Source organism: Callorhinchus milii, unplaced genomic scaffold, assembly GCF_018977255.1.
Source record: "Callorhinchus milii isolate IMCB2004 unplaced genomic scaffold, IMCB_Cmil_1.0 Scaffold21, whole genome shotgun sequence".
NCBI lineage: Eukaryota > Metazoa > Chordata > Chondrichthyes > Chimaeriformes > Callorhinchidae > Callorhinchus > Callorhinchus milii.
In genome coordinates this window covers 955,239-980,475 of record NW_024704762.1, presented here as the reverse complement: position 1 = coordinate 980,475, position 25,237 = coordinate 955,239, and the positions used below count along the sequence as shown (strand labels likewise).

The window sequence follows — 25,237 nt, the reverse complement described above, 5'->3', positions numbered from 1 at the left end:
AATATCAACAAGACTGAGGCCTTCCTGTTTGGCTCCCATTAGCGCCTCCATACCTCAGGCACTCACAGCATCACACTTCATTGATCCACTCTACACCTCACAGAGCCAATACAGAACCTTTGCAAATGGCTCAAGTCTGTGCTCCATCTTAGATAAGACAACTGAGACCTTTCATGTGTCAGACACCCAGCTGACCAAAAGAAAATGGGTCAGGGTCACTGTTGTAAGGGCAGGGTGTGTTGGGGGCAGGGTGGCTGGCACTGGTGTAGGGTTTGGAGTTCCGGGGACAGAATAGTTGCTAGATTTAGAAGAGTTTATGGTGCATAATGTGGCATGCTAGTGCTGGCCAAAGCATGAACCCCTGTCTGTGTTATGTGTAAGTATGAGCAAGTGGGCTAGCGAGTAGGGGTCGGAGGGTGACAAAAGGCAACTCACTTTACAGTATATTCTGTGAAGTGCTTTGAGACACCTTGAAAACGTGATAAGGCGCTATATTAAATGCAAGGAATAATATTATTATTGCTGCTAGACTGGATCCAGCTCTCCAAGAGGTCAGGTACCCCTTACCTTGTCTGCCCTCCTGGAGGTATGAGTCAGAACTCCAGCTCTGCCCCTCCTACTGTCACTCTGCTCTGCCTCATAGTTGAGACCAACGGGAAGAGAGGTGCAGCCAGGAAGTAAAGGCATCAATCATATCTTGGGCCCCATCAGACCTCGTTGCCCTAAGCTATGACCTGATTTATCGTAATGTTAATCAGGCCCTCCCCTTGATGGCCAGATATGCAGTTAAACTGTAGTAGTTCACCAATTTTTTAATTTGGTGAACAAATTAGGTGAACAGGACTGTGGAGTCCTGCAGCTCAGTGGTTCGAGCACTCGCTTTGCAAGTGAGAGACCTGAGTTCAATTCCAGGCAGAGGGCGAAACCTTGGGCAAGTTTCCTTACTCCACACAGAGCCTAATAATAATCCCTCCAAAACCGAAAACAATAATAAATTGGTCATTTTCAATCTACGACTGTTTGTGGGACATTGCTGTGCGCAATTGGCTGCCGCGTTCGCCCACAAATATACAGTCAATTCACTTTGCAGTATGTTCTGTGAAGCGCTTTGGGACGTCCTCCCGACGTGAGAAGCGCTATATCAAATGCAAGGATTATTATTATTATTATTATATAACAGGGTTAGACCCCACTCATCCCCACTAAGCTGAATTTAAACTGAATTGCGTTCCTCAAATGGACCCAGACAACCCTTTTCCCCACACACAAATCTCGAACCCAAATTGTCAAACGATGACACGGACCTGATTCCTTTTCTTACGACCATCCAAGCAAGTCAGGTGACCAGATTGCCTCTCTCACCTGGCCAAGCCCAGCCTAAGCCTAGTGACCAATTTCTCCAGCGAGATCTTTATTTCAGTTTCTGTTCTTATTTGAGGGTGATTCAAATTTCCCTGATCGGTCGCGCTAAACAGCGATCCTAACACTGGAGGACCGGAGGCATAGCTTTCCTGACAGTAGTTCATCCCACCGTAAATTAATCATGGGAAAGGCTCATATTTTATGGTCCCGCCTGAACCTTTAAGGGAGGTGTCTGTCTTAAAGGTGGCAGACATTTGTGGAATTCTGTCCGATTTAGAAACACAGCACAGAAGGTCATTCCGACCCGAGCTGCTTTTCCACCAAAATGTTCCCTACCCTGCAACTCTAGCGCTCTATTCTCCTCTCTCTCCATCCTCCTCGCCTCCTATCCCTCCCTTGACCGTCCAACAACCTCCCGCTGCTGCAGCCTGGGAATCCTCCGTTGGACTCACCATGGCACTTGGCTGTCCAGCAGCAGCCACACTGACTGCCCCATTCCCCATTATCACAGCAACCCCTGCTGGACCCAGACCCCGGAGCCCAACCTCTTCTGCCTCATCCACATTTCCACCCTCCCTGCCAATCCTCCCAACACCCCCTCCCGTCTCACACATTCTTCTGCCAACTGCGTCCCCTCAGCATTGGCCTACAAAGTGTCCGTTCCCTTTCCAACAAGGCCCTCGCCATCAACAACATAATCATTGATGAAAATATCGATATCCTGGCCCTTACTGAAATCTGGATCATGCCAGGTGACACCTTCCCCCTGATTGAAGCCACACTACTTGGTTATACCCTCCACCATACCCCACATTCTAACCACTGGCGGGAGTGTGGCCCTCATCTCCAGGTCCTCATTTGATCTATCCCCCTACTCCTCCGGCTCATTCCCCTTCTTCAAGGATCTTACCCTCTACCGTCCCTCTAATCATTCTTTCAAAATTTCTCTGATTTATCATCCCCCAAAACCCTCTCCCTGCATCACTGACATCTCCACCCTTCTAGCTTCCCTCTGCCTCTGTTCTGAATGCCTCCTCATTCTAGGCAACTTCAACCTGCACTTCATCCCCTCTTGCTCTATCTCCACTGACTTTTCCTCTCTCCTCTCCCAACCTATCCCTCCACATCCACTCTGCCACCCATGTTCATGGCCACCCACTTGTCCTGGTGATTACCTGAGGCTGTTATCACCCCTATCCTAAAACAACCTTCCCTGGACCCATCCCTGCTCACAAACTACCGCCCCATCTCCAACCTCCCCTTCCGTTCCAAGGTCCGTGAAAGAATTGTTGCTTCCCATCTTCATTCCTTCCTCTCTTGCCACTCCCTTTACGAACCCCCTCCAACAAATGACATTCTGCCCATCTCCCAACCCTCAGCTCAGGACCGAAACACTGATTGTCCAACGCCTTGGGATGTCCTCCCAACGTGAAAGGTGCTATATAAATGTAATTTTGTTGTTGTTGTTGCCTTCCCCCACCCCTGCAATATTGCCCGACTTCGCCACTGCCACACCCCTCATCCCACTGAAAGCCTCATACAAGCCTTCATTACATCTTGGCTCGACTATGCCAACTCCCTACTTGTCAGCCTTCCTAAATCTTGCCTCCACAAGCTGCAGGTTGTCCAGAACTCTGCAGCTCATGTCCTCTTGCGCACCAGGCTCTGTGACCCCACACACCCACCCTCGCCCGGCTCCGCTGGCTCCCCATCCTTCAGAGGACCGAGTTCAAAAGCCTCGTCCTCACCTTCAAGGCCCTCCACGGCCTTGCTCCCTCCTACCTCTCTGACCCGCTGACCCCTTATCAACCTGTTCGCTCCCTTCGCTCAGCAGGCTCCAACCTGCTCCATGCCTCTCTGCCACCGCCCTCTGGAACTCCATCCCACATTCACTTTGCCTCGCTCCCTCCCTTGCCTCCTTCAAGGCATGCCTCAAGACCCTCCTCGACCGCAGCTTCGTCCACCCTCCTACCCTCTCTGCTCTCCACCATCCCTGATCCCAACCTCCCACCCAACCCAACTCGGGTCCAAAACCGACTGTCCAGCACCTTGGGACGTGCTCCTGACGTGAAATACAAATATAAAGATTGCTTTGCTGGGGAGGGAGTAATAATCTTTCCCCCCAGAAAATTTGATCCCTCAACCCACGACTGCTTGTGGGGGGCGCTGCTGTGCGCAAACAGCTGCCGCGCCTCACCCACAAAATATACAGTCGCTGCACTTGACACGTGCCACACGCTGTCTGTGTGTCTGTCTGTCTGTGTGTCTGTCTGTGTGTGTGTCTGTCTGTCTGTGTGTGTGTCTGTCTGTCCTGCAGCGTTGCTCTCGCCACCGCGTGCGGACAGACAGACAGACAGACAGACACACACACAGCGTGTGACACGTGTCAACTTTTATGAATGAATCAGATTGGGATCACCGTCGCCCCGGGCAACCGGTGGGGGCGGGGCCAGGAGGCGGGGCCAGGGCGCGGGGCACTCTGGGAGCGGGCGGTCAGCAGGTGCCGCAGTCATGGCGGCCTACGTGCGCTTCGGCTCCGTGTGCCGCGGCCTCGGCGGACAGGCGGCGCGGCTCTGCCCGGCGCGGCTCTGCCCGGCCCGGCACTGCCCGGCCCGGCACTGGGCTTTCCGTGGGCACTCGGTCCCTAACGGAGGAGCGGCCGACGGCTCCTCGATCAGACGCTTCCATTATGTGGTCGCTGAGGGTGTCCGGGGCTGCAGTCGGCGCAGGACGGTTACCGGGGCAGTGAGCGGGGTCCGGGCCCTGACCAGCCCCGGGATTGCCGCCAGCAACGGCTCCGGCCTCGGCCTCTCCGCCGCCGGACAGCAGGCTCGCGGCTTCCAGGGTTTCAGCGACAGGGACGGCGGCGGCTCGTCTTATTCCGGAGAAGATGGGGTGGAAGGCGGCGCTGGAGATGAAGGAGGAGGCGGAGACGCCATAGCCCCCACCATGACCGCTCTGTCCCCCATGATCGTCCCGGATGTTTTTCCCAATGTCCCTCTTATCGCAGTGACCAGGAACCCGGTTTTCCCGCGGTTCATTAAGATCATTGAGGTAGGACACGGTCTGGCGTCTTGTCCGTTACACTTGGAGTCTCCCGGTGTCCGGTCAGTTCAGTGCACAAAACAATTTAAATGCCGTCAAAAGTGTATTTGTCAAACGTTTGGCAATTTGGAACAACTGATGGGGATGTCGGCCTCAGTGTGTACATGTGGGAGGCAATGCAGAGCAATGTCCTCGAATAGTTGCATCAGATGTATGTTTGTCTCATGTTGAGATTCTGATTAGATTACTTTTGGAGGGGGTGGGGGTGGGGGGAGGGAGGGGGTGGGGGAGGGGGTGGGGGGGGGGAGGGAGGGGGTGGGGGGAGGGAGGGAGGGGTGGGATGGGGGGAGGAGGAGAGGGGTGGCGGTGGGGGTGGGGGGAGGAGGAGGGGGTGGGGGAGGAGGAGAGGGGGGAGGGGCGCACAACAGGATTTGCTTAACCCGCAGGTTATCAATTGAAACTTGAACATTTTGAAGGATATATTGATAGAATATGTAGAGGGAATTCTCAGTCTCCACAGGAGCCTTCACACCGCGCGCGGTCCCCCTGGTAACCAGTCCACTGAGAGGTCGAGTCATGGTGGATGTGTTTGCTGCTCAGTTTGGGTTTACAGGTTTTATCAGAGAAGAATTTACATTTCCCTGATGTAAATGAGCAAATTAAATTATAAATTGAGTTTTTTTCACTGGGAGATGGGTAGGAGGGGATCAAATAAACAGTTCTGAGAGGTTTGAGGGGATAAATAGTCTAAGATGATTACATCTGGTTGGTGACTGGGTAAATAGCAAACATAACTTTAGAACTGTCACTTGTGGAATTTGGGAAAACTAAATGTTTTTCATGCAGTGGATTATTACAATATTAAGTACATTAAGTGAATATTGAAACTGAGACAATAACATTTTAAAATGGAATTGGATAAACATTTGAAGCGGTAGATGTAAAAGGCAAAGTATTTATCTCCAGTGAAGGAGCTAACACCCGGATAGGCTGAATGGCGCTCCTTTGCTGTATTTTAATTTAATTGACTCTATTCAATTAAATTATTTTAATTGATTCTATTCTATGTCTATTCAATAACGCTTTAATCTAATCGTTCTTGTTCTTTCAATTTAATTCACCTCAATGGGTTTCCAATGTATTTCGGGGTACTCAAAATTTAAAATGTGTGTGCTCCCAGAATTAAAGTGGATGTTTATTTTCTTTGTAGGTGAAGAATAAAAAATTAATTGAACTCCTTAGACGAAAGGTGCGTCTGGCTCAGCCATATGCTGGCGTATTTCTTAAGAAAGATGACAAGTAAGACATTTAGGTTCTCTAAGATTGTGTAAAACTTTTGTTGGGCTGCGTTGGATTATCTCCTGCTGTATGAAACTCCTCCCTGAACTCTCTGTCCTGACCTTCATTCTCTATTTTCAAACCCCTTTTAAAAACTTATCTATTTGACCATACTCGGTTACTTCTGCCTTCCCTTCACGCTCTGGTTCCCACCCTGTCCCTACGGAATGCTTTAAAGTTATCCATATGTAGGCGCTATACAAATTACAGTTTTTGTTGATTACACTAGTGTGTTACAGCGTTTTAGAAGGTTGATTATGCACTAATACATTATTACCCCTTTATGGCATTGGTTTGCTTATAAATTGTTTGCCCTGTGGACTCGCAGTTGGCTTTGGCAGCCAGCTTTCAGCCCACTAAAAAAGGTCAATTTTTGTGTTGTCAGGTTACCATCCCTTCTTGCTTGCGGATGACCTGGAAGTCAGACATTTTATAAGCATGGGTAGTTTCTGAGCAGCAATTTACAGTAATAATCTTGCCATTTCGAAAGCCATGATTAGCCATGTGAGTGGAAATAGTCTTGCATTCTCCATTACAATCTTTCTTGCCTTTATTGATATTCTGTGATATTTGCTCCTTAGAAGTTACCTTCTGAAATCCAAATACAGTAAACAGCCCCCCTCGCACTCCCACTCCCGAGCCCAAATGTGAACTCAGCTAGAACAGGCCCAAAACCTAAACATTTTTTAGAAAATGTCCATGATCCACAGTTTTCTGCAAACTTGCTTATCGACTCTGGCCATTCTTAATTGTTCTAATGCGCCAACAGGTGCTGAGCAGCCTTACTGCCCTTCCCAGTGGCCATGGACAGTGACTTTACTCAGATTCTTTGAATCCCATGAGCAGAAAACAGCATATTCACTTAGCCAGAAACACTTCTAACAAGCTCCAGGACTCCAATATCAGAAGAGACATAAATAGTATAATTCTTGATACAGTGCCTTATCGCATCTTCCAGGCGTTTCAAAGCGCTTCACAAAATATACTGTAAAGTGAACTGACTGCTTATTTTGTGGGTGAAATGTGGCAGCCAATTGCGCACAGCAGCGTCCCAAAGTCATGGATTGAGTGACCCAATTTATTTTATATTTTTTGAAGGATTATTGCCCCTAGAAAAGCGATCCGCCAATCAACTAACAACCGGGTTCCTACTCACTGTTTAGGTAAACAGAGGCGTGTGGAGTAAGGAAACTTTCCCAACATTTCGCCCTGCCAAGAATCGAACCCAGGTCCTCTCGCTTGCGAGGCTTCTAACCATTGAGCTAACAGGACTCCAAATAATATGCTTAAACCCCAGCCAGCTGGACTGCATCTCTTCCCCTCCCACTCTCATCCCATTAGTCCGGCTGGGGTTTAAGTATATTATGTCTCAGAGGCTCTTCTTATAATGGAGTCCTAGAGCTTGTTAGAAAACCCTTTGGGATGCTGCCCATTCCTTTAATTGGCTTCTTTAAAAGCTACTCTTACTGTGCCAGTGCAGTTCTTTCTCCTCCTCCCTCCCTCACCCCTTTACTGGCACAGCTGCTTGTTATGGACTGAGTGGTTTGTCCAGTGTCTTTGTGGCTCACAACTTGTATGTCAGGCCTGGCTCAGTTCATATGACTTTCATCTTGGAGTCAGAAGGCTCCATGTTGGGACTTGAATTCGCATAATCTAAGGTGACATTCCTATAAAGGAAGTGTCACTTTAGGTGGAAGTGTGTTGCATTGTCTGAGGTGTCCTTCAGATGAGATGTTAAACCAAGGTGCCAAATGCAAGTTTTTGAACAGAGAAGTGAGTTTCTCCCAGTATCCTGGCCAACAATTGCCCAAATAAAATTGGTTACTTGTTTTGTGGCTGTTTGTAGGACATTGCTGTGTACCGTTGGGCTGCCGTGTTTGCCTACAAAAATACAGTTGCTACACTTTCGAGTAAATCCTGTGAAGCGCTTTGGGACATGCTCCTGTGAAGGTGCTATACCAAATGCAAGGATGATGATTATTATTAGAGTTTTTTTAGTGCTTTATTCCCATCAGTCTGAGACAGATTTGAGGTTTCAGAGCTAATCTCCAACTGGCAGTTTATTCAATTAATTCTGATGCATTATACTGTTACCCTCAGTGTCTCAGAAACCAATCAAAAAGATTTGCTTAGTTGCTTAATTCTTGTGTAGTTTCTGCTTAAAATTTGCCGTGCAAGTCTGAAGTGGTGCAGGATACAGACGTGAGGGTCCTTTGAATTGCTCTGTGAAGATTTTTTTTTCTTCCAAATTTGCAGCAATGAGTCTGAAACTGTTGAAAGCCTGGAGGAGGTGCACCACACGGGAACCTTCATTCAGATCCATGAGATGCAGGATCTCGGCGACAAACTGCGCATGATCGTAATGGGCCACAGAAGGTAAGAGGGTGTCACTTGGCAGGGGGGAGGGTGGGGCTGGGCAGGGGGGAGGATGGGACCAGGCAATGGGGAGGAGGGAGAGGGGAGGCTGGGCAGTGAGTGCTTCACTTCATGGAACTGGTGCGGAATTTCTGTGTCTTATTGACAATCTGCAAGTTCGTCAAACCTCCAGGCATTCACTCCTCTGCTTCCTCTCTCATCACATGTGTCTGCCATTGCCTCCCCCCCCCCCGCCACGCAGGCTGCTGACACTCTTATCCAAGCTTTTATCATCACCAGCCGCTAATGCCCTGCTCACTGGACTCTCTACACAAGTTGCAGACCATCCAGAAGTTTTAAATTCTTCTGATGAACGACAACAGGCTCCAGGAGCCAGTGTCCCTCATCCTCACTCACTCCGTCATCCCTCAAACCCCCCCCCCCCAAGAATTTTAGACTCTTGTCCTTACTTTCAGTGTGTCTCCACAGCCTCACCCACCCAGCCTCTGCAACCGCCTGCGATACTACTGCCTCAGCTGCTACCTTTGTTTAGGAGACACTGGGCAGATGGGTGAGCTTTCGGCCAATCTGCCCCTGGTCTCTGGTATTCCATCTCACAGAGTCCATCCCATTTTGCCTCTTCCCTTTTCACCTTCAAAACCTGCCTTAAAACCTATCTTGTCGACTGTGCTTTCGCCACCATTCCCGCAGCCAGGACTCCCAGTTTCAAAGTACTTTGAATCACTGCTTCGTCCTCTTAACATAACTCTCAATTGATTAATTCTGTAAGTTTCTCTGTCACATAGCGTAAGGTTAAGAAAGGAGGTTTGTTTTCAGTCATTGAGCGTAGGTGAACTTTCATGGTGTTGAATTTCCACTTGACTCTAGGATCCGCTTAAACCGGCAGCTAGAAGTGGAGCCCGATGAGCCATTGCCAGTTGAATCAGAGGAGAACAAGCACAAAGCACGCAGGAAACTAAAGCGTGTCCAGAAACAGGAGGAAAAGGGATCAGACACGGGAGTCTCGGAGTTGCAGATGAGTGTGGAGACGATCACAGGTCCAACAGGCGAAGTGCTGATGGTGGAGGTGGATAATGTGGTTCACGAGGAATTCCAGATCACAGAGGAGGTGAAGGTAAATGTGAAAGGAGGGATTTGAAAAGCGCAAAGTCTGAGAATCTGAAATAAATAATTGAAAATGCACAGCAAGGCATGAAAGAGAAAGAAAAAAATTTGATACAGCGCATTACCATGTCAGCGAAACGTCTCACGGTGCTTACAGGATTTATTGTCTAATGATTATTATTAGGCCTAACACAGCAGCCCAATTAGCCCTGGCCAACAATCCCCCAAATAAACAAAACACAAAATACTGCAGATGCTGGAATCTGAAACAAAAACAGAGAGAGCTGGGAAATCTCAGCAGGTCAGGCAGCATCTATGGAGAAAGGAAAGTGAGTCAACGTTTCGGGTCAGAACTGGCGAAATAACTGGTGAATCCCCCAAATAACATTGGTCACAGCTGTTTGTGGAATATTGCTGTGCGTAATTGGGCTGCTGTGTTAGGCCTAAGAATACATAGTCACTAGATTTCACAGTAAATCCTGTGAAGCACTGTGGGACATTTCGCTGACATGGTAATGCGCTGTATCAAATGCCAAGGATTATAATTATTTATTTGAATTCCTGCACAGCACAACTATCACAGCACATGTAAATGCAAATTGTTGTTAATTTTCTTTAAAGAAAATCAGCTCCACTATTATGCACTGAACTACACACAGCTCTTCTGTTTGTATGGAAAGAACTTTGCCATCTCTGCACACATCCAGGACTGAAGGGAGCTGCTGAGAACCTGAATGTTTTAATGTGAACCAACTTGCAAACTTTTACAATTTTCGATTGGAGTTTTATTTAAAATGTGAATTTAAAATATGTAATTGATGGATTTAAAACCTTTTATTTCGGGTGATGATTTGATGCACTGACAGCTGCTAAACAGGGTTTGTGTTTTCTCATCAGGCACTTACAGCGGAAATTGTCAAAACCATCCGGGACATCATTGCTCTGAATCCGCTCTACAGGTGATTGATTATTCATTATTATTAGAATAATCCTTTCAAAAAAGTAGTATTAATAATAATTTGGTCTCTCAATCCACGACTGTTTGTGGGACACTGTTGTGCGCAATTGGCTGCCGCTTTTCGCCCACAAAAATATAGTCAATTCACTTTGCAGTATATTCTGTGAAGCGCTTTGAGACGTCTCGAAAATGTGTTAAGGCGCTATATCAAATGCAAGGATTATTATTATCTAGAGGCTAGAGCCTCCCAGTCCCAGTTATTGGAACAATAATTGCCTGTGGAATCTTAATAATGTTAGAACCTATTGTCAATCTTCAACTGCTGATGTACGCTGTATGTCTTTGCCAGGGAGTCGGTGCTGCAGATGATGCAGGCGGGACAGAGGGTGGTGGACAATCCCATTTACTTGAGTGACATGGGGGCAGCGCTGACTGGGGCAGAATCGCACGAGCTGCAAGATGTGCTGGAAGAAACCAATGTAAGAGGCTGCCCTAGTAGGAAACGTACCTCAGCTTCCTCTTGACAATTCTCCACAAGCCAAACAACAACAACAACAAGATTCCATTTATAAAGCGCCTTTCACGTCAGGAGGACGTCCCAAGGCGCTGCACAGTTGGGTCATGACCCGAGCAGGGGGGAAATGGTCAGGGTGAGGGGAGGGAGGGAGCGAGGAGGGGGAAATGGTCAGGGTGAGGGGAGGGAAGGGAGGGAGCAAGGAGGGGGAAATGGTCAGGGGAGGGAAGGGAGGGAGCGAGGAGGGGGAAGAGAGTCGAGAGGGGAGCTGAAGGCACAGTCAAAGAGAAAGGTTTTGAGACCGGCCTTGAAGGAGGAAAGGGAGGAAACAAGGCGAAGGCACTGGGGGATGGAGTTCCAGAGCCTGGGGGCTGAGAGGGTGAAGGCCCGACCACCGATGGTAGGGCGGTTGGGGCGGGGGACGTGGAGCAGACCAGAGCCAGAGGAACGGAGGGTACGGGCAGGTAGGTAGGGGGATAGTAGGTTGGAGAGGTAGGAGGGAGCAAGGCCGTGAATGGCCTTGTAGGTGAGCCATATAGAGTAGTAATCTCACCAGACCACACTCATTGGATCAGAGTCTAGTACACTCTCCCGAAGTATCCAGTGTGGGCCAGTGACTCGTCCCACAATAAATCTGACTCTGTGCTGCTGGATCCAATGGTTCAGATGGACATAAAAGTTGCTCTGTACTTTCCTCATCCAAAGTCAGAAGGCACAGATTAATTATCCATGCATCTCAGTGCTGTTTGTGGGCCGATGCTGGCATTACAACAGTTACTATACATTGTGTGAAGAATTTTGAGACATTACATAAGGCGCTCATTTGACAGAAGCAAACTAGGATCCTCTCTTTACATCTGACTCCATCTCTCTTTCTCTCTCGTAGAATCCTGTAGGTCAGTTGTGAGAGCATTCACCTTGCAAGAGAACCAGGGGTCAATTCCCAGCCAAGGCGAAACGTTGGGCAGGTTTCCTTACTCCACACGCCTCTGTTTACTTAGCAGTAAATAGGAACCTGGTTGTTAGTCGATTGGCTAATCACTTTTCCGGGGTATTAATCCCTTCAAAAAAATAATAATAATTTGGTCCTTCAATTCACAACTGTTTGTGGGATGCACGCTGCTTGCGCAATTGACTGCCGCATTTCACCCACAAAATATACAATCAATTACAGTATATTCTGTGAAGCGCTTTGAAACGTCTCAAAGACATAATAAGGTGCTACATCACAATAAGGATTATTACTATTGTTATATTATTATATTTTTATTATGATGATGACCTGCGGGTGAATGCCGTGCCAGCATGGTTGTCTGGCTGAAGTACCGCAACTGTACTAAAGGGGACAGAAGGACAAACCTGGGAATTACAGGCCAGTCAACCTAACATCAGTAATGGGGAAACTCCTGGAGACTAATCCGGGACAGAATAATCTTCACTTAGAAGAATATGGGTTAATTAGGGACAGCCAACATGGATTTGTTAAAGGCAAATCTTGTCTAACAAATCTAATAGAATTTTTCGATGAGGTAACGGAGAGGGTGGATAAAGGTAGTTGGTGTAGTTTATGTGGACTTTCAAGAGACATTTGACAAAGCGCGACATGAAACACTCGTAAGAAAGATAGAAGCCCATGGTATAAAAGGGACAGTGGCAGCGGATCGAGAACTGGCCGGGAGACAGAAAGCAGAGAGTTGTGGTGAACGGCTGCTTTTCTGACTGGAGGGAAGTGTACAGTGGTGTCCCCCAGGGATCAGTATTAGGAACACTGCTCTTCTTAATATACGTAAATGATCTGGACTTGGGTACAGCAAGTACCATTTCCAAGTTTGCGGACGACACAAAGTTGGGTAGGGGAGTAAACAGTGAGAAGGATAGGAGCCAACTGCAGGAAGACATACACAGAATGGTAAAATGGGCGACACATGGCAGATGAGTGTCAATGTGGAGAAATGCGAAGTAATGCATTTTGGAAGAAAGAATGAGGGGAGCAATATAGGCTGATAATACAATCTTAAGGCGGGTGAAGGAATAGAGAGACCTGGGGATGCAGGTAAATGAATCCTTGAAGGTGTCAGGACAGGTAGATACAGCTGTAAAAAGGGCATATGGGATACTGGGCTTTACAAATAGGGACATAGAGTACAAGAGTCAGGAGGTTATGATTAACCCATATAAAACACTGGTTAGGCCTCAGTTAGAATACTGCGCCCAGTTCTGGGCACCACACTATAGGAAGGATGTTAAGGCATTGGAAAGGGTACAGAGGAGATTTACGAGGATGGTACCAGGAATGAGGGACCTTGATTATGAGGAAAGGCTGGAGAGGCCGGGATTATTCTCATTGGAGCAGAGAAGGTTACGAGGACCTAATAAAGGTCTTCAAAATCATGAGGGAATTTGATAGGTTAGAAAGGGAAAAACTGTTCCCACTGGTGGGTGTGTCGGTGACTCGAGGTTACAGATTTAAACTAGTCTCTAAAAGAAGTCGAGGGGAGGGGAGAAGAATTTTTTTCACACGAGTTATTCGAATCTGGAACACATTGCCTGAAAGGGCGGTCGAGGCCGATTCAATAACTACTTTTAAAAACACGGTAGACGGGTATTTGAGGAGGACGGGTCTGCGGGTTATGGGGAAAGGGCCGGGGAGTGGGACTGACATTAATTGCTCTATTCAAAGAGCCGCACAAACTCGATGGGCCGTACGATTCTATGATTCTATGAACTTGGCAAAGTACTGGATCCCTGCCTGGGCAACTGCCCCTTTCAGGAGAGCAAGGAAATGACCGTGTCCAGTGGTAGTAATTAGCATCAGATCCATGGTGCCTGGTATTTGGGTTTATCCTTTAATGTTAAGGCAGCAACAGATAATGTCCCTTTGTGTTTATCCTCTAGATTCCAAAGCGCCTGTACAAGGCCCTCTCTCTCCTGAAGAAAGAGTTTGAGCTCAGCAAACTGCAGCAGCGCCTGGGGCGAGAGGTGAGCATTGTTCGATTCCTTTAAGGTTTCCCTTTAACCCAGTCACAAGTCATCGAGAGGAATTCATTGTGCTGGTGAAGATGAAGACCTGTTTTTCCCTTCCTGCCCCACCCCACCCCCCAAAAAAAGTGGGCAGTAGGTTCAGAATCTGGCTCAGATCTCCTTAACTGGTCACCAGTAATGTCCTACAGTCAGGACACTTACTCCATGGCTGTTTGTGGGACATGACATGACACAGTCTCCCCACTTTACGATACGTAGATTCATAGAATTATACAGCACAGAAAGAGGTCATTCGGCCCATCGTATCTGTGCCGGCTCTTTGAAAAGAGCTTCCAAATGAATCCCACTCCCCCGCTCTCTCCCCATAGCCCTGCAAACTTGTCCTCCCAAATAATTATCTACTTCTCTCTTAAAAGTTGTTGTCGAATCGTCTTCCACCAGCCTTTCAGGCATTGCATTCCAGATTCAAAGAACTCGCTGTGTGGGGAAAAAAATCGCCTCACCTCTCCTGATAACTGAAGTCCCTCATTCCTGGTACCATCCTGGTCAATCTGCTTTGCAACCTCTCCAATGCCTTGACATCCTTCCTAAAGTGTGGGGCCCAGAACTGAACAGTCTCTGAGGCCTCACCAGTGTTTTATATAAAGGTTCATCATAACTTCCTGACTTTTGTATTCTATGTCCCTATTTATAAAGCCTGGTATCCCGGATGCTTTTTTAACTATCTGCCTGTCCGGCCACCTTCAAACATTTACTATATGACCCCCAGGTCTCTCTGTCCCTTCACTCCCTTTAAGATTGTAACGTCAGCTTACATTGTGGAGTCCTGTAGCTCAGTGGTTAGAGCACTCGCTTTGCAAGTGAGAGACCTGAGTTCAATTCCAGGCAGAGGGTGAAACCTTGGCCAAGTTTCCTTACTCCACACAGAGCCTAATAATAATCCTCCAAAACAAAACAATAATAAATTGGTCATTTTCAATCCACGACTGTTTGTGGGACATTGCTGTGCGCAATTGGCTGCCGCGTTCGCCCACAAATATACAGTCAATTCACTTTACAGTGTGTTCTGTGAAGCGCTTTGGGACGTCCTCCCGACGTGAAAAGCGCTATATCAAATGCAAGGATTATTATTATTATTATTGCCTCTCCTCATTCTTCCTCCCAAAATGCATAACTTCGCATTTCTCCACATTAAACTTCATTTGCCACATCTCTGCCCATTTTACCAGTCTGTCTATTTATATAGATTAAAGAGATTATATAGATTAAAAAGAGCAGTGGTCCCAATACTGACCCCTGGGGGACACCACTGTACACTTCCCTTCAGTCAGAAAAGTGAAGCGCTTTGAGGCATCTCGAGATAAGGTGCTATATTAAATGCAAGGGTGATTATTATTATTGTTACATCTGCAGTTGTAATCAGCTGTCACTGCCAGACTGAATTACTAACCCTGTGTTCTCATTTCTACTTGACTTGATGTGTAACATGCTGGTAGCTCCAGTACTGCAGTGTGAACACTCTGATTGTTCTCAGGTAGAAGAGAAGATTAAACAGACTCACCGCAAGTATCTCCTCCAAGAGCAGCTGAAGATCATAAAGAAAGAGCTTGGTCTGGAGAAGGAAGACAAGGACGCCATTGAGGAGAGGTTCCGGGAGCGGCTGAAAGAGCTGGTGGTCCCACAGCACGTTATGGAGGTCATTGATGAGGAACTGAACAAGCTTGGCTTGCTCGACAATCACTCCTCTGAGTTCAAGTAAGGGAGGGCAGTTACTGGTCATCATACACTCAGTGGGTTTGTGGTTGGGAAGAGGTTGTGAGCTGAGGAGATGGATTGGATTGGATTTCACACTCCTGCCATAGCCCTTTGGCCTGAGGTAAAAGCAGCCCCTTGTGTAAATGCAAAACTTGTGCAGAATCCATTTTGAAACTAAGAAAAGTTATTGACTTGTGTGGTTAGTGCAGTGCTGCCGGCCACTGAATGACCAGTGAGAGCAATCCTGCTGCAGTAGCAATAACTGTGTGGTTCACAAGAGAGTGTCAAGCTTCACTGAGCTACGTTGTGCATCAGTGATGGCTTTCTGCCAGGCTGGTACTGGGAGCTCATTCTAGAAACAGACTAAATGTTGACGTGAGTTTTAATTGCTGCAGAATGGATCTGCTGAATCCAAAGGCCAAAGTCTGCTGGTAAAGCAGAGTCTGCAGTGGCACTGACCAGAGCTGGATTTCATATTTACTGTTGTAGTTTTTATATGAACCATTCTTGCTTCAAAGCGACTAGTTTGGTTACTAATCGCTGCTATGTGAAGGTACGTTTTATTGGCTGTGGGTTGTGTAGCTGCTGACACTCAGTAACTTCTTCCCTCTTTCTGTGCTGCAGTGTAACCCGCAATTACCTGGACTGGCTGACAACAATCCCCTGGGGCAGATATAGTAAGGAAAATCTGGACTTGAGCCGAGCCGAGCAGGTGCTGGAGGAGGATCACTACGGCATGGAGGAGGTCAAGAAGCGCATATTGGTACGAAAATTATAGCATTGCGCTGAGGAGGGCCTTTACTGTCACATGTTGGTGGAGTCCTGTAGCTCAGTGGTTAGAGCACTCGCTTTGCAAGTGAGAGACCTGAGTTCAATTCCAGGCAGAGGGCGAAACCTCGGGCAAGTTTCCTTACTCCACACAGAGCCTAATAATAATCCCTCCAAAACCTCAAACAATAATAAATTGGTCATTTTCAATCGACGACTGTTTGTGGGACATTGCTGTGCGCAATTGGCTGCCGCGTTCGCCCACAAATATATAGTCAATTCACTTTACAGTGTATTCTGTGAAGCGCTTTGGGACGTCCTCCCGACGTGAAAAGCGCTATATCAAATGCAAGGATTATTATTATTATTATTATGTTGCTGGGCTGTGGGAGCTTGTGAAACTAACCCCATGGTGGCCTAATGATTCTGATATGGGAGCAAGGGAATTGGTTCCCTGTACTGAGGTGTCAAAGAAGGAAGAGAGATTTAAATACTTAAGTCATGTCAAATTATTATTATAAATAAAGGACTATTTATCACACGAAAACATCTCAAAAGTAGTTCACCGAATTTTCAGTAAAGTGGTAGTAAGCAAATGCAGCAGCTACTTTGTGGGCAGCAAAGTCCCAAGGACACTCAAGTGAATGAATTGTTTCTCTGGATGTTGGTTGACGCACACACCAGGAGAAATTTCCTTTTCAAATAGAGCCATTAGATCTTTAACGTCCAACTGAACAGGTTGGCGGGACCTCAGTTTAACTCCTCATCTGAAATTGCGTGTGCGTCGGTGGGTATCAGTTATACAACTAACTGGCCCCTTATTCTGAGGAGTACAAAGCTTTAGTGTTTCATTTTGTGTTAAAATTCGCCTGACTGCCAGGAGACAGGTGTTTGTTCACCCCCTGGCTCAGCACTGACTGGGTCTGTATATGTGAGCCTTATTCTGAACCTTACTGACCATGCTGGTGGTACTGTGTGCAGTGTGGTGGTGTAATGTGCAGCACTTACTGGTTACAGGAATTTATTGCCGTGAGCCAGCTCCGAGGCACGACCCAGGGTAAGATCCTGTGCTTCTACGGCCCGCCAGGAGTCGGCAAAACCAGTATTGCTCGCTCCATAGCAAGAGCACTAAACCGAGAGTACTTCCGGTTCAGTGTGGGTGGAATGACAGACGTGGCAGAAATCAAGGGTCACAGGTAATACAGCACCTCTATAACAGGTACTATAACATCAGCAAAACACACAGTCTTATTCTGGCAAGTTACTCTCAGCTACAACCATCGCCTTCAGCGCTATTGTGTTTCTCTCTAGCTGTGTCAAGGGTAAGGCTCTTTCCTGACTGCTTGCTTGATTGCTTGTGTAGGAGGACGTATGTGGGAGCAATGCCTGGGAAAATAATTCAGTGTCTGAAGAAAACAAAAACAGAGAACCCGCTGGTCCTGATTGATGAGGTAACAGTGTCTGAAATAGTTCGAGATTCCCTGCACTTGATAACCGCTCATGGGCTTGTACCAATCCTCATGCTGGATCCAGTTTTTTTTGGAAACATTTGTTTAATTTGTTGTTGATAAAATGTTTACTTTCTCGACAATGCACGTTTGTTTATTACAGATCGATAAGATCGGGCGAGGGTATCAAGGGGACCCCTCCTCCGCGCTGCTCGAGTTGCTCGACCCTGAGCAGAACTTCAACTTCCTGGACCACTACCTGGATGTTCCTGTCGATCTGTCAAAGGTGAGGACAACGCTGGGGCTGGCTGCAACTCCTCTTCATACACACAGGGACCCCCGACCCACAGATAAGCCGCCTACCCGCCAGCAGGCAGACTACACATACGAGTGTACGCTTACAGTCCTGGACATGTACATGCAGTTTCATTCATATGCACACACACGCATGCGATTATTACACATATCTTTGTTGTTCTTGTCAGGTGCTGTTTATTTGCACTGCCAATGTGACTGATACTATTCCAGAGCCTCTCCGGGATCGAATGGAAATGATCAGCATTTCTGGCTATGTGGCACAGGAGAAGCTTGCGATTGCTGAGGTGAGACCCAGGAGTTTATTAACAAATTAGTCTGTTTTAATTTGTCTGGAAAACCAGGCTCGTCCTGAGAACTCTGTTCAGATGTGCATGTGATCTATATTATAGAACTTTAATGTAACATGGAGTCCTGTCGGTCAGTGGTTAGAGCAGTCGCCTCACAAGCGAGAGACCTGGGTTCAATTCCCAGCAGGCGATATGTTAGGGAAGTTTCCTTACTCCGCAAGCCTATGTTTACCTAGCAGTAAGTAGGAACCCAGTTGTTTGTCGATTGGTGGATTACTTTTCCAGGGATAATATTTTGGCCACAAAATACACAGTCACTTCACTTTGCAGTATATCCTGTGAAGCGCTATGAGATGTCTCAAAGATGGGATAAGGCACTATATCAAATGCAAGGATTATGTTATTATTGTTTGCTGTAATCTGGTACTGTTGATGCTACCCTGCCCCTGTCTGGTTTTGATGAGGTGTCTGGTAGCTCAGAGCTCTGGTACACGGTGTAACATTGGATTCTCTCTTGTTGCAGCGCTATCTGGTTCCTCAAGCAATGAATTCTTGTGGTCTGGACAACGAAAGGGTTCAGATCACATCTGAAGCACTGAATGTGCTGATCAAACAGTACTGCAGGGAAAGTGGCGTTCGCAACCTACAAAAGCAGGTGGAAAAGGTACTGGCTTGTCAGTTTTTATACTTCTGCGTCCGCATGGATTCATTGATTTACATTAAACTCTGGGTCAGTTTGCGTCAGTAGCGCCCATGTCAGCGCTGCTGTGAGTGATGTATTTCTTTATCACTCCCTACTCACTAGACTTCCCAACTCTTCCCTCCACAAGCTGTAGATTATTCAAAACTCTGCAGCTCGTGTCCTCTCCCGCAACAGGCTCTGCGAACCTATCACACCGGTTCTTGCCAGGCTTCACTGGCTCCCCATTCCTCAGAGAATTGAATACAAAACCCTCGATCTTACCTTCAAGGCCCTCCACAGTCTTGTTCCCCCCTACCTCTACCTCAGCTCGGCAGACACCGGCCTATTTCAGGTCCCCCGCACTTCCTGCCCCACCATTGGAGGTGGGGCATTCAGCATCTCTGCCCCCACCCTCTGGAACCCAACCCCGCATTCCCTCCGCCTCACCCCTTGCCTTCTTCAAGTCCCGTCTAAAGACATTCCACTTCGACCATGCCCTCCACTACTCCTGACCTCAACACCCAGCCCGGGACAAAAAACCCTATTCTCAAGCTCCCTGGGCTGTCTTTTTCCTACGTGAATTGTGCTATAAAAGTGTGATTTGTTCTTGTTATCCAGGTGCTTCGGAAATCTGCGTATAAAATTGTAAATGGAGAGCAGAGCACAGTAATAGCAACACCCGACAACCTGCAGGACTTTGTAGGAAAGCCCATCTTCACAGTTGAGCGGATGTATGACGTGACTCCTCCAGGAGTTGTGATGGGTTTGGCCTGGACAGCTATGGGTAAGACACAGACTCAAATTAATTGTTATAATAACTAAGAGGCAAAATACTGCAGATGCTGGAAATCTGAAATAAAAACAGAAGCTGTGGGAACACTCAGCAGGTCAGGCAGCATCTGCGGAGAGGAAAGTGAGTTAATGTCTCAGGTCGATGACTGAAATGTTAACTTTCCTCTCTCCAGAGATGCTACCTGACTTGCTGCATGTTCCCAGCAACTTCTGTTTTTATTTCAGAATAATTCTTGTTGTCGTGCGTTTAGTAGTCAAACCAACTAACCTCATATCAGTGACTCTGCAATGTAATTCACACCAACTGTTGGCAAGTCAGCTGCCTCTGTCTGTCATCATACTTCAGACGTGGAGTCCTGTAGCTCAGTGGTTAGAGCACTCGCTTTGCAAGCAAGAGACCCGAGTTCAATTCCCGGCAGAGGGCGAAACCTTGGGCAAGTTTCCTTACTCCACACAGAGCCTAATAATAATCCCTCAAAAAAAACAGAAACAATAATAAATTGGTCATTTTCAATCTACGACTGTTTGTGGGACATTGCTGTGCGCAATTGGCTGCCGCGTTCGCCCACAAATATACAGTCAATTCACTTTACAGTGTGTTCTGTGAAGCGCTTTGGGACGTCCTCCCGACGTGAAAAGCGCTATATCAAATGCAAGGATTATTATTATTAAACAAAACTTCATTTTGACAAAAACTCTTTGAGCTATCGAGTTGCTATAATGAGATGAGTGGACTCTCAATACTAATTCTAGGCGGTGACTCAATAGCTGAAAAGGCTACTTAGTCGTTATGAAGAACACATTCTTTGTGAGAGTGAGAGTCTCCACCACCCGCCCACCACACACACACACACACACACACACACACACACACACACACACACACACACACACACACACACACACACACACACACACACGACAGATATGCACAGACAGACACAGGGTGATGCAACAGGAAGTTTTGGACTCTCCTGGATCAGCAAATAAATGGTTAAGTTTTTTCTAATCCTCTTCAACAGGTGGTTCTACTCTCTTCATTGAGACTTCTCTTCGGCGCCCAAGAACCCAGGAGGATAAGGAAGGTTCTCTGGAGTTGACAGGGCAGCTCGGGGATGTGATGAAGGAAAGCGCGAAAATTGCTTATACATTTTCCAAAGCATTCCTCCACGAGAAGGATACCAGCAACGACTTCCTGACCAGGTCTCACATTCACCTCCACGTACCTGAGGTAAATGTCAGGGAGATGAAACTCAGCCTATTTTCCCTGTTCTAGCCACAAGATCGGACTTGGGCCGTCCTGTTATTACAGGTTTGGTTGTACTGTATTTCCCTATGTAGATTGGAGCTCACTGCCACCCAGGGGAACAAAGGGCATAGTAAATATTCTTAAAAGACTGACTGTATAAAGTGCAGATTCTCATCACTGAGCTGTGAACTTCAAATTCTGTTTGAACAGGGAGCCACGCAGAAGGATGGTCCCAGTGCTGGCTGCACCATCGTGACAGCTCTACTCTCACTCGCAATGAACCGGCCCACACGCCAAAACCTCGCCATGACCGGGGAGCTATCGCTGATAGGCAAGATCCTACCTGTTGGTGGTATTAAGGAGAAGACGATCGCAGTAAGTTACTGATATCTGTCCCACTTACCTGTCCTTTCCCCCACATCTAAAGCTGTCTGTTGTTCCCATTTAAAAGCTGATGTGGATTCTGCCTTAACCATCATTCCAGGCAAGGCATTCTACATCATAAGGCTCCTTTAGGCAGAATAGCCCTCCCTCCCCATGGACCTCTGGGACTGCTTCCCTCCACCACTGGGTACGATGGATTTGTAAAAGATTTCTCTGTGCCTGAGATCAAGCCATGACCTCAAGACCCCAAATGGAATCCTGTAGCTCAGTGGTTAGAGCACTTGCCTCGCAGCAAGATAACCCAAGTCCAATTCCCGGGCAGGGGAAGCCTTAGGCAAGTTTCCTTACTCCACATGCCTCTGTTTACCTAGCAGTAAGTATGAATCCGCTTTTTAGTCAATTGGTGGATCACTTTCTGGGAGTAATGATCTCTCCCCCCCAAAAAAACTCAATCACTCAATCCACGACTGTTCGTGGGTCACTGCTATGCAGAATTGGCTACTGCATTTCACCCACAAAACACACAGTCAATTAACTTTACAGTTAATTTACAGTTGAAGCGCTTTGAGACGTCTCAATAACGTGATAAGGCGCTATATCAAATGCAAGGATTATTATTATAACTTCCCCATTTCCCCATTTACTAACTATCTTAAATCAATGTCCTCTAGTTACTGACTCACCAACCAGTGGAAATAATGTCTCCCTATTGACTATCAAAACCCCTCATATTTTTAAAGACCTCAATCAGGCTCCAATCTCTGCTCATTGGTCAAACTCTTCATCCCCACTATTATCCTACTAAATCTCCTCTGCACCCCCTCTATAACCTTGACATCTTTCCTAATGGAGTGGCCAATACTGGACACAATATTCTAACTGAGATTTAACTAACAAATAAAAAAGTTTTAGCATTACCTCTTTGCTTCTATATTCTATATCCCTATTTATAACTTAAGATTTCATTAGTTTTCTTAACAGCTTTGTCCACCTGCCTTCTCACTTTTAAGGAATTATGCACATTAACCCCCAAGTCCCTTTGCTCCGCCCCTTTTAAAATTTTACTACCCAACATATATAGGGTGACCAAAAAGTCGTGGTAACTACCCGATTATCAAAAAAACACAAATATCAAAATTTCTTTAATTTATTGGACATTCCAATGATATCACAACTTTTTGGCCACTCTGTATATGTTGGGTATACGCCCAGTATGTGTTGGGAATACGCCCAGTATGTGTTGGGTGCACACCCAGTATGCGTTGGGTGCACGCCCTGTATGCGTTGGGTGCACGCCCTGTATGCATTGGGTGCACGCCCTGTATGCGTTGGGTGCACGCCCTGTATGCGTTGGGTGCACACCCTGTGCTTGTTCTTCTTATTCCTCTCAAACTGTGGAGGGAACATCGCCAGACTACGGCATTACCTCACCCCTCACGCTGCTGAAACCCTGGTTCACGCCTTTGTCACCTCAAGGCTGGACTATGGGAACTCTCTCCTCGCCGGCCTTCCCGCCACCTCCCTCCACAAGCTGCAGGTCATTCAGAACTCTGCAGCTCGTGTACTGTCCCGCACCAGGCTTCGGGACCACATCACTCCCACCCTCGCTCGCCTCCACTGGCTCCCCATCCCCCAGAGGATTGATTTCAAGATCCTCATCCTCACCTACAAGGCCATTCACGGCCTCGCTCCCTCCTACCTCTCCAACCTACTATCCCCCTACCTACCTGCCCGTACCCTCCGTTCCTCTGGCTCCGGTCTGCTCCACATCCCCCGCCCCAACCGCCCTACCATCGGTGGTCGGGCCTTCAGCCTCTCAGCCCCCAGGCTCTGGAACTCCATCCCCCAGTGCCTTCGCCGCTTCCTCCCTTTCCTCCTTCAAGGCCGGTCTCAAAACCTTTCTCTTTGACCGTGCCTTCAGCTCCCCTCTCGACTCTCTTCCCCCTCCTCGCTCCCTCCTTTCCCTCCCCTCACCCTGACCATTTCCCCCCTCCTCGCTCCCTCCCTTCCCTCCCCTCACCCTGACCATTTCCCCCCTGCTCGGGTCATGAACCAACTGTGCAGCGCCTTGGGACGTCCTCCTGACGTGAAAGGCGCTTTATAAATGGAATCTTGTTGTTGTTGTTGTTGTCATGGAACTCCCGTCTCTGGGTGAGAATTACACCTCCATTTTGTCGAAGATATGTGCTTGGTCAGAGCGGTCTCACGGACTACCCTCATACATAGTTTTCAATAAAAACTTTTGTGTTTAATCAACTTCTACAATTAAATATAATCATATTCCCGCTTTCGGAGCAATCGTTGCAAAAACCACAAACCTAGGTTAGTCAAATCCGGTTAATCGATTGGCAGATTGCTTTCCAGGGGTAATAATCCTTTCAAAAAATAAATAGATTATAATAATTTGATCACTCAATCCACGACACTGCTGTATGCAATTGGCTGTCGAATTTTGCCCACAAAATAGTCAATTCACTTTACAGTATATTCTGCTTTGAGACTTTGAGATGTCTCGAAGACATGATAATATCTAATCAAGGACTATATCAAATGCAAGGATTATGATCAAAACTATATTACTTAAACCACTGAGCCTCAACTCTTGGGTCCCCAAGGACAAACAAATCGAACAACCTTACCCGATTTCAATCCTCATGTTAATCCCTGAAGGTCGGAGTTTTTCAGAATTTGAAATGTTAGTCAAGCTCAAAAGCTGTCCAGTATAAACTCCATCCTCTCCCTTTTATACCCCTCATGTGCACATGTGATTTTTCTATCGAATCAACCCTGAGCATCTGTGACCTCCCCTAGGATCCCAAATAGTCACCCCTTTACTACCTCACACTGTATAACCTCACAATTGTCGGCATAAAATTTAATTTGCAGTTTCTCTGCCCAATCAGCTAATCTGCATGACCTCCTGAAGTTGCTTACAATCCTCTTCACTTTTAGCGACATTCCCTGCAAACTTAGAAATTGTGCCCCTCATAGCAGAATCCAGTTAATTGTTCTGGAAGCAAAGCAACAATCTGGGACACTCAGTATTTAGCCTTGCACATGCACATGAAGTTGGGGCGATTAAAATGGGTTTGGATTACCAGTCTCCATGCAACCCAGTATCAGCACCAATAGACTTGGCAAAATGCTGCAGATGCTGGAAATGTAAAATAAAAACAGAAGTGGCTGGGAACACTCAACAGGTCAGGCAGCATCTTTGGAGAGAGGAAAGTGAGTTAATGTTTCAGGTTGATGATCTTTAGTCACATCGACCTGAAATGTTAACTCATTTTCCTCTTCATAGATGCTGTCTGACCTGCTGAGTGTTCCCAGTGACTTCCATCTTACCTTTAGAATGGGGATTGGTAGACTGACTTAGTACTCCTGCTTTTTAAGGTTTGTTTCTGAAGAGACTTGATCAATGTCCAATTTCCCCTTTTTCAGGCAAAGCGAGCAGCAGTTACATGTATCATTTTACCGATGGAAAACAAGAAAGACTTTTATGATCTGCCAGACTTTATTACAGAGGGTTTGGAGGTGCATTTTGCTGAACATTATCGGGATATCTACCACATTGTATTTCCAAACCAATGAAATGTTCAGTGCAGATTAGCGACCTCACCTGGGCCCAGCCACCCCGTGAGGTGCTGTATGTGGAAGCAGACGAGACGTGGAGCTTGCCAGTCTTTCGGGAGCAGTGGTGGGAGGCACCAGACCCTGGAATGAACGGGCCGTGTCCAGTCGCTGTGTGTAATCAATCCTGGCCCCGAACAGTCATTATTCAAAACTCCATTTTGATAATGCAGTGTTGATTTTTAAAAAAATCTGAAATAAACTATCAGGAAGGTATTTTGCTGATTATCAGGATGTAAATGAAG

At 46.9% G+C, this 25,237-nt stretch overlaps 1 protein-coding gene across 1 annotated transcript; it reads left to right on the top strand.

The window, feature by feature from the left end:
* The first annotated feature begins 3,985 nt into the window (after positions 1 to 3,985).
* On the top strand, positions 3,986 to 25,208 carry lonp1 (lon peptidase 1, mitochondrial). Its single transcript, XM_042342757.1, has 18 exons — positions 3,986 to 4,416; positions 5,618 to 5,706; positions 8,002 to 8,121; positions 8,989 to 9,235; positions 10,123 to 10,184; positions 10,533 to 10,662; positions 13,593 to 13,676; positions 15,214 to 15,434; positions 16,059 to 16,197; positions 17,220 to 17,398; positions 17,566 to 17,653; positions 17,814 to 17,936; positions 18,136 to 18,252; positions 18,779 to 18,919; positions 19,556 to 19,721; positions 20,752 to 20,960; positions 21,189 to 21,353; positions 24,804 to 25,208. Exons 1-18 carry the CDS (start codon positions 4,312 to 4,314, stop codon positions 24,951 to 24,953), a joined length of 2,535 nt encoding a protein of 844 aa, XP_042198691.1. The 5' UTR covers positions 3,986 to 4,311; the 3' UTR covers positions 24,954 to 25,208.
* Positions 25,209 to 25,237: the final 29 nt, after the last annotated feature.

What these genes read in the sequence shown, in the direction of transcription:
- lonp1 (XM_042342757.1), top strand. Translation starts at nt 4,312, where the DNA reads ATGACCGCTCTGTCCCCCATGATCGTCCCGGATGTTTTTCCCAATGTC. An exon ending in GGTTCATTAAGATCATTGAG is followed by an intron (nt 4,417 to 5,617) that starts GTAGGACACGGT and finishes TTTTCTTTGTAG; the next exon opens with GTGAAGAATAAAAAATTAAT. An exon ending in GCTCTGAATCCGCTCTACAG is followed by an intron (nt 10,185 to 10,532) that starts GTGATTGATTAT and finishes TGTCTTTGCCAG; the next exon opens with GGAGTCGGTGCTGCAGATGA.